General features: G+C 36.0%; 1 protein-coding gene across 1 annotated transcript in view; it reads left to right on the forward strand.

The window, feature by feature from the left end:
• Nucleotides 1-1922: 1922 nt before the first annotated feature.
• LOC131686242 (UDP-glucosyltransferase 2-like) overlaps nt 1923-12197 on the forward strand; it is a 66201-nt gene continuing 55926 nt past the window's right edge. The window contains exon 1 of the mRNA XM_058970503.1: nt 1923-3146. Within this exon, the coding sequence (XP_058826486.1) occupies nt 2093-3146 (1054 nt within the window). The 5' untranslated portion in view covers nt 1923-2092. The remainder of the gene's footprint in view (nt 3147-12197) is intronic.

The following is a 12197-nucleotide window of genomic DNA, read 5'->3' on the forward strand; positions in this document are numbered from 1 at the left end:
CTCATCAAAGATGAAAAGCAAATGCTTTATCACTTAGACTGAAATATTATACAAAATGTAAACCCAAACATAAATGAATAAAAATTTAAGTTTAAAAAAATCATTTCAATGCCATTCATTTAAAACAGTTGAAATAGGAAACACATCGAATGCACGCTGCCGTTAGGCACAAATCCTCGACTACCTACGGGATATGGAACCAGTATATTCTGATTCCTGATTCGGACGGCCTAAAATATTTTTTAAAAGACGGAGTGTCGTACAAATATAAGATAATTGGTTCTGTCCCAGACTACGACAGCGTATTGGAAATGTCTAATCCGACCTCGAAAGTATCGTGAGACCTTAGCAAGAACAGGAGTCATTTTTAGGGGTTTGGTGGAGATTATTCCATTCGAAATCCCCGACGTGATGAAGAAAGGAAAATTCGTCATACAGCGAGGAAAGATAGACAAGCAGAGTCTGGTTTATTACCCCCGACTCCTTTTTCAATTTCTTATATCTCCCTTTATATCTGTCTCTTCCTTAGTATTCTTTAAGTGCCCACTTTGCGTCGGGCTCTAAGTCGACGGCAAATTCTTTTGAAAAAGACCTGACTGATGATGCAATAAATGTCGAACAAAATTCGTTTGGAGAAACTCACACACGTTGAACTCGATCGGACGATATCTGATCTTCTTTCGCATTATAGATAATCCGCCAAGTATTCCAAAGATTTCTAAAAATTTGACGCAGAAATATTCAGCCTCGTCTACAGATTCGTCCATATAGTTGAGATCGACGGTGTGGTCACCGATTCGAGTTGATCATGCGTGGTGTGAAGGGGTTGTTTGTTTCAAGGACTCGAGATTTGAATGGAAATCGCGCAAAACGGGACAAAACTGTATGTTCAATGGGATCGCCGGGAAGTCGGAGACTTCTTCGACATGGTTCGTCTGCCTACTCGGCTGTACTGTTTTGTACTGTTTTGCACTAAACACAAGCAAACGGGGCATTGTAGCAATAAAACCCGTGTGTAGAGAATCATTGGATGATATCCTTTAAAAGACTTTCTAAGCACTTATTTACGCATAAATACTAAAGAAAGCTACGCCACTCCCAATCTTTATGTTCTCTTGGCTCAGAAAGAGTGCAACAGTTTCCATGTGGGGACATCTGTTACGGCTCATAAAAGCTGTAGGCAGATGAGATTCCTTATAAAGGTTAATTTTTTTGTTTGAGAATCCGCTAAAAATTACAGCTCGTGGATGCTGTGGCATAAAGTCGAAGTAGAATTTGCGCTTCAAGTGGTTCAATTTTTCGGCCTGAAGTTTAAGTTAGTGCTGGATTGGTTGGGCCTCGGCAACTTTGAACAGCATGGGGATGATTTTTGCCGCAGTTTTAAGGACGTGGCCTACTTGCTGTCCATTACCATTTTTTGGATCCATCTGTGTTGTTATGAAATTGTGACAACGAGGGATAAAGTTTGCAACAATTTTCGATGAAATTTATCAATTTACTCAAACAGCAACTTTACATTGGTTTTCAACGGGTGCGAAGAATCAATGCTGAAACTGGTTATCGATAACATATATGGCATGAAAATCTTTGGAGGTCCAGATTCATTCTGATCTGCTTCTCGCTGAATGATTTTGAGTGCCACTTAACCACCGCTCGTGTAATATGACGTCAAAATGTACGTCCTACTCATCGTAGTGAAACAACTCGGTGCGTTTACGAACTGCCACCATGTATCGATCAGTGCGGTGCCAGTAATCTCTACGTGTAAAGTTGAAGAATGTGGCGGATTTGCCACATCGAAAATATGCGCAAACAAGTCGAAGAATGTAAATAACTGATCAGCGTGGCGTCCTTATATCACAGTGATTATTGATTTTCTGGCAGCAGCAGTTTGACTAGTAATAAATTTCCCTTCACACCGATACTACGCGACTACGAAGGGTTCCTTAGTTGAAAAGTACAACTCTGCAAGGTTCGCGACTGGTTGCGTTGGTATAAAACCAAATATTTTGATAAGACAAGGATCAGTAGAGATTAAATCCGTTTTGGGTACGAGTGGCGAGTGAATTAAAAAAAAAAGTGTAGTTTGAAAATGAAGTACATTGGTATATCCATTGTCCTCTCGATAATTGTTTTATCAAAACCGACGGATAGCGCAAAAATCTTGGCAATTTTTCCAACACCCGCGAAAAGTCATCAGATAGTATTCGGTGCGTTAACTGAAGCACTACTAGCACGGGGCCACCAGCTAACGGTGATGAGCCCAGAGCCACTAAAAACAGATAATCCAAACCTAACGCAAATTGACTGGAGCTATGCTTACAAGGTGATTGAAACCCAAACCGATGTGGCAAAGGCTACCCAGGAAAAGTGGAGCCCCTTGAAGGTGGTGGAGCAGCTGCTGATGGTGACGAAGTTGTTTATCGACGCAGAATTAAGCCATCCGGCAGTGAAATCAATGATTCAAAACCCAAATGAACAATTTGATGCTGTGATCGTTGAGTACTTTCAAATGACACCATTTTTCGCCTTTGCCGAACTATACAACGCACCCATGATTGGAATTACATCCATCGATTCAATTGCCATGTGTCATGGGATCGTAGGTAATGCCGCGAATGCCGTTGCTAATCCGGAGTTACATCACAAATTCAGCAAAGATCTAAACTTTCTGCAACGGATGGAGGCCTTTATAACCATGCTGATCATGAACTATTACCTGTTTCCACGAGAATTTGCCAAATACGATGAAATAATTGAGCACAACTTCGGCAGCAATATGACCAAATCAGAGCAGCTAATGCATCGAATCGATTTCCTCATGACCAACGTTGAGCCGGCGCTAGGCTTTATCCGACCTACAATTCCCGGTGCAATACAGCTGGGATTTCTCCACGTAAAACCACCCAAAGCACTTCCCACTGAGCTACAGCAGTACCTGGACAACGCCCGCCACGGGGTGATCTACTTCAGTTTGGGGACACTCATCCGAACGACTGCGCTGAACGAACGGAATGTTCAGTTATTTCTCGACGTGTTCAGATCGTTGAAATATGACGTGCTGTGGAAGTGCGACAGTCAGATCGATTTGAATGGAGCCGAAAACGTGAGACTTATGACATGGCTGCCCCAGCAGGATGTGCTAGGTAGGTGGCGGTGGTTGGGATAAGATGCGTATGGAATTGTTTCTGTGAAATGTTTGACATATATCTCGATTGTTATCAATTCTTATTAATATTGAGCCTGTAAATTGGCCATATATTCGATACGCAAAAACATTATTCCGTAGTAATTATGATGCATGAATTGTAAAAAAAAACAAAGTCTTCATAACCATGTTAGCGTTCCTTCCGAAGTGCTATGAAAATTAGAAATCATCCGTGATAATTATTTCCGATGAGATATGTTCTCTCTTGTGATCATAACTAGCAACAAATCACAACAGATTGCTTTTTTCAGAAAAACTAATGCGTAGAAAAAAATTCTTCGTTCCAATTATATTCACCTTGATGGATAAATGTCCATCAAGGTGGATATAATTAGACTTTGTTATTATGAGAAACTCTCTTTCATGATGATTTAGCATAGATGTGTTTTGGGTGTGAGGGTGATTGAACTCGATGGATTGGAGGAATCATTGTTTGAGGTAATTGTTAAATAATAGATTTGCTTAATCTAAAGAAGTAGTATTTTTAACCTTTGCAAACTTGAATTAAAGAGCAACTAATAACAGTTGACAATGGAGTTTTCGACATTTTGGAACACATGGGGCTTCAAACGAACTGAAACGATTAGATTATTAAATATTTACTAATTAAAAAGGCATGCTAATGGCAATTAAATACATCCGTGATTCAATAATACTTATATTTATACATGATCTTGAACACTATCACGGATGCAGGATGTTATTAAAAAATAATTCATTAATTGTATTTAAAAAAAAATCAAGCACACATTGGATGACATGGACCTTCATTTTATTTGATAGATATGTCGGAAAATAAAACAAAGATTCAGTGTATCTTCCAATGTGTAGTTAAACTTTTTAATATAAATCCAGACGTGCAGGGACGATTTGCGTATAGAAGAGCCATTCTTCCGAATGTTCAATATTATCTGGCCAAAATTGTATCGCATTCTTTCAGCACGGAAAACTTTTCAAATTAAATTAATTTGAAACAATGGCTACCTTGGTGTGCAAAATATATCGTACCTCATTCTATGTTCTCTTAATAAGTTCCAAATAGACTCCGTTTTTTTCATGTCACCTTTTGGATGTTACCTCAGAGATGACTGGATCGATTAGCATTAACTTAGTCTGAAATTTTAGGTACATCCTTCCCATCGAGTACAATTGATATATTTTCTGATCGGATTTGCGGTTCTGGAGCTACGTGTTGAAGAGTGCGATCACACTTGATATATTCTACTATGTTTGTGTGTATACAAAACACCATTGTTTGGCGATATTCCTTTTTAATCAACTGATCATAGTAGGCTATAAACAGTCTAACTTTTAAGCTGAAAGAGATAGCGCATGACCCTTTTCGAGAAAGTTATAGAAGAGAGCATTTTCATTAATTTTTGATGAAGATATTTTTTCGCGTTATTTTATAGTTATCGATTTATACACGGAAAAAACCCGTTCATAAATTCATGAACAAAAGGTCACGATTTCGGGAACTACAGATTCACGAAAACCGTGACCAAGTTCCTAAAATTATGAATAATAAACCTCGTAATCATGGAACTATTTGTTTTTTTCTATTCTATTCTATTCTAACCCTTACACAGCCAGTATTGAAAAGCATCCTGGAAAACACTGCAGTTATTCTGTAGTGTTTGTCTTGTCAATATTAATATTTGAAGCATATTTTCATATGTCGCAAATATTAAAACGGCCAGGCCTACTGTGCAGAATTGGGATTGAAGATGTTTCAAAATTGGACGAAAATTAAATTATTCATTTAATGAATAAGTTAATTAACAAATTGTTTTGAATCGAGGACAACCGTACCAACCGTTCCATTTTAAAGGGGATATAATAAATCGTTGGGAGTGACTTGGCTAAGAAGGTTAATGTCACTCCTTTGGTCCTTTAGGATGGTACAAAGGTATTTACACCTTGCCCTGGCTCATTAAACCTAGGTTAAAGCGCCTTTACTCGCTCTTAATTTGCGGCCGAGAAATCCGGATGTTTTTCCGAACTATTCTGGCTGCTTCTGAAAACTGGAAAATTTGACCAGCGACAATCGTATTTTCTCTTATTCTAAGGAAGGGCATCACGTCGGAGGTAGTACGCATAATTCGTACAATGATGCACTATAATGCGCACGACCTTCGACATGAGGGATTAGCACTAAACAAGCGAAAAAACGACCGTCGCCGGTCGGACCCTCCAGCCCTCAAATGCACCAATAATACTGTCGAACGAACCAACTAATTTCAGAAATAATCTTTTAGAAAATGGCAAATAAATCTGACTCACGTGTAATAAGATCATCCAGAATGCTGTCACCTGTATCTCTCGTGATGGTGGCAGTTGTAGTTGATGTTTCGAGCCCTTATCGAGCCAACCATCGCTTCAAACATTTTTTGAATGTTGAACACTTCGGAGTGAACGTATTTGTCGGGTTCAATGACACCTGCAGCCAGGAGGTCACCGGAATGAATCAGTTCTGGGTTTTCCAGTGTGGAGGGAATTTCCTGAGGTTGGGCCGCTTGCGGGTGGATACCTGTGGTCGTATCTCCTCGAATTCAGCCCGCTTGGGGCACGAACTTCTAAATGCAAAATTGTTCTCTTCATGAGCTGAGTTGTTGAAGAGCAGCGAAAGGAAAACTTTATTTCCTCAAAAACGTGTCAGGAGCAAAAAAAACCTTCGTCGTCAGAGATTGCTGCGATCGATCCTCGTAATCATGGAACTATTTGTTTTTTTCAAAAAACTAGCTCGCCTCTAATATATATACATGGCGTTACATTCGAATGTTTAGTAAAGTTACTGTGATTGTTCTCTGGACATGTTTAATGGGAATTATGTTTATTCAGGATATTAGTCGCGATTTTCTTTTTTTTTTTTTTTTATTTAGATTATAGAGGTTTTAACCTTAAGGTCATTCGCCTCTTCGGGTTAGAAAAATCCCTTTTGAAAAATTTCTAACCCTATGTGCGGGATTGGGACTCGAACCCAGGTGCGCTGCGTACAAGGCAATCGATTTATGCGATTTTCTTATTTTCCATTCACGCTATCGTGATTTTTAGTCATGAGAAGAGTGAACGTAAATTCCAGGATTTTAGTCACGATTTTCGTAATTTCTATTTATGCTATCGTGTAATTTAACTCTAGAGCATTCATTATGTTTGTGTTCATGACTTCAGCAGTTTCATCATGGTATTCGTAAATTCTCTTCACCTTATCGTGATCTGTTATTTTTTGGTTATTGTCGGTTCTATTACTTGGAGTAACGTGACAATATGATCATAAAAGTGTGACTGATTCGCGGTATCTTGGTCTGTAAAATTGATCGCGAACACGATTTTGGTTGCTCAGCGCAGCTTCCGTTTTCTGTCCAGACACCACACTGAACCTTCTCAAATGAATAACAATGTTCGAGGTCCTAATAGTTTTATTATATCTACTACTCGTATTTATTACCAGTCCGTAGCAGCTGAACATTTCATGAACAAGTGAATGGAACAAAAATGATGCCACAAATAAAACTCCAAATTTTGTGAAATGGTTCACGTGAAAATTTCAATACCGTGGGACATGAAATTGAAAATGATTATGGATATCTTCTAAATGCCACCAGCACGCAAAATAGGTCGTAAATCGTGTACTAAGAATCATGAACCAGTTCACGAATAAATGAGTAATATTTTATGATTTCGTGAACTATTTTACGAACAAAAATTGTAAGTTGTGACTATTATACTAGGATTCATGAACAAGCTCACGAATATGTGATTATTTTATAATTTTTGTGATTTATTTCACGGGCACGTATGGCCAGTCATGGCTCGAACTAGGAATCATGAATCACTTCATCAATACATGAACACTATTTCATGATTATGTGAACTATTTTACCGAGCACGAATTGTCAGTCGTGACTATTGTACCATTGTACATGAACCAGTTCACCAATACATGAAAAATATTTGATGATTTTGTTAACTATTTCACTAGAGCGGATATTGGATCGTGACTAATATATTAGGAATCATGAACTAGCTCACGAATATTGAATGGATAAAGTACCAAGTTTTGTGAAATAGTTCACGAGATAATATCCAGAATAATTTGATTTTGTGAATTAACGTTCCTATATCTATGAATAACATTATGAGTCAACCTTTGGTTTTATGAATAATGTTCATTAAGTTGTGAACTACATCACGTACAGAAAATCGGAAACCGTGACTGAAGTAAACAAAACAAAAACAAATATTTCCATTAATAACAGCGCTATGCGTGTGTTACTCAAGGGAAATTGAACATAATTCGTTGCTGTTGTGCTATCTTATGACAAGCGCCATTTAGCACATTTCGAGAAAAACGATTTTTAAAGTTTGAGATTGAATATCTTGAAACTTATAAATGGTATAAACAATCCAAAGAATACAATTGATGCTTCTATCTATTCTATATTAATCTCTCAAATATTACGAAGATCGGTTAACTATGTTGCGAGTTTTTACTATGAATGTAAACAAAAGTCGCACTAACACGTGTCATAGGCGTGTATTGATGACAAAATTTGTATGACGTGTCATAATCGTGCATGGAAAATTTTCCATAGAAAAAAATCATCAATTTTTAACTTTTATTCATATCTTTGCGTTCATATAGTCTATAAACAATCGGTGAAACGCATTTTGAAGGAAATGAGCCAGGGAATGTAGAAAAATTGCTATTTTTGGTTACAGTGTTGCCAAATATCCTTTATTTCTAGTTTAAAACTAAAACTGTGGCTTTCTCACAACTCTTGTAATTTTCTTTTGAAAATGTTTATGCCATTGTGTTCCCCAGACATTTTCACACATAAAAACATCTAAAACTTCAATATAATTTGTACAAATCCCTAGATATAGTGATTTGAAGCATAAAATTCACAATTTCTCATCATGTTTCTTGCTATATCTTAGTAACCAAGTAGAACTTAAAAACTATGAAAACGCCACTTTGTAGAGATTTTTCAAACAAGTAATGTGACACATCTAACTCAGTTTACCCCAAAATGGCGTTTGTCATAAGATAGCACAACAGCGACGAATTATGAAACACAAGATTTTTGTTCATGGTCCTGTTTTCGTAATGTAATAACGCGATTATTCCAAAATTCATCGTGCGGTATTCACGATTTTAGAAACAATTTTTTGTCCCTATGGACGTTTTTATAGAAAATTTCTTAAATTCAATTTTTTGCGCCTAACATTTTTGTTTTTGATTAAATGAAATAAATGTTCTGAAACATTTATTACTATGACAAAATACACAACTTTACCGCAAAGATCAAATCGCTGTGACTGGTTTGAAAAGTGTTGTGACACGCAGTCTTCCCAAAGGAACATCGTATACAATGTTTGCTCTGGTTCTGTGCTCATATTACACCCACACTTTGTGTACGAACTTAAACACGCTATTTCGCATCAAAACAAGTGCACATGTTCGCCGGCACAACCGAACCCCATGTACGTACACGGTGTGCGTTTACCTATGGCACCAGTTGTATCTTTCTCACTCTCATCATCACAAGCGTTAACTCTTTTTGCTTTGTGCGAATCGTTCTCGTGTACGTACACGAATGTTTGAACTAGAGTTTGCACATCGTTCGCTTGGGTTTGATGTTCGAGGAGAACATGTACATCGAGACAAAACATGTTTGAGGTTGAACGCGTGCACGAAATTTTGTACACAGGTACAGACTTGTCGATGTTCATGGGAAGTCTGGTGACATACATTTTATTTATTTTCCCCTTTTTTAAATGTTTTATTTCTCAATGTAATTGCACGTCTACCGAAAAGTTGACACTGATGCTGAATAATTCTCTAGCATGTGATGTACAATTTTATCTCGGTACGATTAAAATGAAATGAAAAGAATAAAATATATAAAGGGAACAAAATGAAAAAATGAACAAAATGAACAAAATGAACAAAAGGAACAAAATGAACAAAATGAACAAAATGAACAAAATGAACAAAATGAACAAAATGAACAAAATGAACAAAATGAACAAAATGAACAAAATGAACAAAATGAACAAAATGAACAAAATGAACAAAATGAACAAAATGAACAAAATGAACAAAATGAACAAAATGAACACGATTAACAAAATTAACAAAATTAACAAAATTAACAATATTAACAAAATTAACAAAATTAACAAAATTAACAAAATTAACAAAATTAACAAAATTAACAAAATTAACAAAATTAACAAAATTAACAAAATTAACAAAATTAACAAAATTAACAAAATGAACGAAATGAACGAAATGAACAAAATGAACGGAATGAACGAAATTAACGAAATTAACGAGATGGACGAAATGAACGAAATGAACGAAATGAACGAAATGAACGAAATGAACGAAATGAACGAAATGAACGAAATGAACGAAATGAACAAAATGAACAAAATGAACGGAATGAACGAAATTAACGAAATGGACGATATGAACGAAATGAACGAAATGAACGAAATGAACGAAATGAACGAAATGAACGAAATGAACGAAATGAACGAAATGAACGAAATGAACGAAATGAACGAAATGAACGAAATGAACGAAATGAACGAAATGAACGAAATGAACGAAATGAACGAAATGAACGAAATGAACGAAATGAACGAAATGAACGAAATGAACGAAATGAACGAAATGAACGAAATGAACGAAATGAACGAAATGAACGAAATGAACGAAATGAACGAAATGAACGAAATGAACGAAATGAACGAAATGAACGAAATGAACGAAATGAACGAAATGAACGAAATGAACGAAATGAACGAAATGAACGAAATGAACGAAATGAACGAAATGAACGAAATGAACGAAATGAACGAAATGAACGAAATGAACGAAATGAACGAAATGAACGAAATGAACGAAATGAACGAAATGAACGAAATGAACGAAATGAACGAAATGAACGAAATGAACGAAATGAACGAAATGAACGAAATGAACGAAATGAACGAAATGAACGAAATGAACGAAATGAACGAAATGAACGAAATGAACGAAATGAACGAAATGAACGAAATGAACGAAATGAACGAAATGAACGAAATGAACGAAATGAACGAAATGAACGAAATGAACGAAATGAACGAAATGAACGAAATGAACGAAATGAACGAAATGAACGAAATGAACGAAATGAACGAAATGAACGAAATGAACGAAATGAACGAAATGAACGAAATGAACGAAATGAACGAAATGAACGAAATGAACGAAATGAACGAAATGAACGAAATGAACGAAATGAACGAAATGAACGAAATGAACGAAATGAACGAAATGAACGAAATGAACGAAATGAACGAAATGAACGAAATGAACGAAATGAACGAAATGAACGAAATGAACGAAATGAACGAAATGAACGAAATGAACGAAATGAACGAAATGAACGAAATGAACGAAATGAACGAAATGAACGAAATGAACGAAATGAACGAAATGAACGAAATGAACGAAATGAACGAAATGAACGAAATGAACGAAATGAACGAAATGAACGAAATGAACGAAATGAACGAAATGAACGAAATGAACGAAATGAACGAAATGAACGAAATGAACGAAATGAACGAAATGAACGAAATGAACGAAATGAACGAAATGAACGAAATGAACGAAATGAACGAAATGAACGAAATGAACGAAATGAACGAAATGAACGAAATGAACGAAATGAACGAAATGAACGAAATGAACGAAATGAACGAAATGAACGAAATGAACGAAATGAACGAAATGAACGAAATGAACGAAATGAACGAAATGAACGAAATGAACGAAATGAACGAAATGAACGAAATGAACGAAATGAACGAAATGAACGAAATGAACGAAATGAACGAAATGAACGAAATGAACGAAATGAACGAAATGAACGAAATGAACGAAATGAACGAAATGAACGAAATGAACGAAATGAACGAAATGAACGAAATGAACGAAATGAACGAAATGAACGAAATGAACGAAATGAACGAAATGAACGAAATGAACGAAATGAACGAAATGAACGAAATGAACGAAATGAACGAAATGAACGAAATGAACGAAATGAACGAAATGAACGAAATGAACGAAATGAACGAAATGAACGAAATGAACGAAATGAACGAAATGAACGAAATGAACGAAATGAACGAAATGAACGAAATGAACGAAATGAACGAAATGAACGAAATGAACGAAATGAACGAAATGAACGAAATGAACGAAATGAACGAAATGAACGAAATGAACGAAATGAACGAAATGAACGAAATGAACGAAATGAACGAAATGAACGAAATGAACGAAATGAACGAAATGAACGAAATGAACGAAATGAACGAAATGAACGAAATGAACGAAATGAACGAAATGAACGAAATGAACGAAATGAACGAAATGAACGAAATGAACGAAATGAACGAAATGAACGAAATGAACGAAATGAACGAAATGAACGAAATGAACGAAATGAACGAAATGAACGAAATGAACGAAATGAACGAAATGAACGAAATGAACGAAATGAACGAAATGAACGAAATGAACGAAATGAACGAAATGAACGAAATGAACGAAATGAACGAAATGAACGAAATGAACGAAATGAACGAAATGAACGAAATGAACGAAATGAACGAAATGAACGAAATGAACGAAATGAACGAAATGAACGAAATGAACGAAATGAACGAAATGAACGAAATGAACGAAATGAACGAAATGAACGAAATGAACGAAATGAACGAAATGAACGAAATGAACGAAATGAACGAAATGAACGAAATGAACGAAATGAACGAAATGAACGAAATGAACGAAATGAACGAAATGAACGAAATGAACGAAATGAACGAAATGAACGAAATGAACGAAATGAACGAAATGAACGAAATGAACGAAATGAACGAAATGAACGAAATGAACGAAATGAACGAAATGAACGAA

Source organism: Topomyia yanbarensis, chromosome 2 (assembly GCF_030247195.1).
Source record: "Topomyia yanbarensis strain Yona2022 chromosome 2, ASM3024719v1, whole genome shotgun sequence".
In the NCBI taxonomy this organism is placed as follows: Eukaryota; Metazoa; Arthropoda; class Insecta; order Diptera; family Culicidae; genus Topomyia; species Topomyia yanbarensis.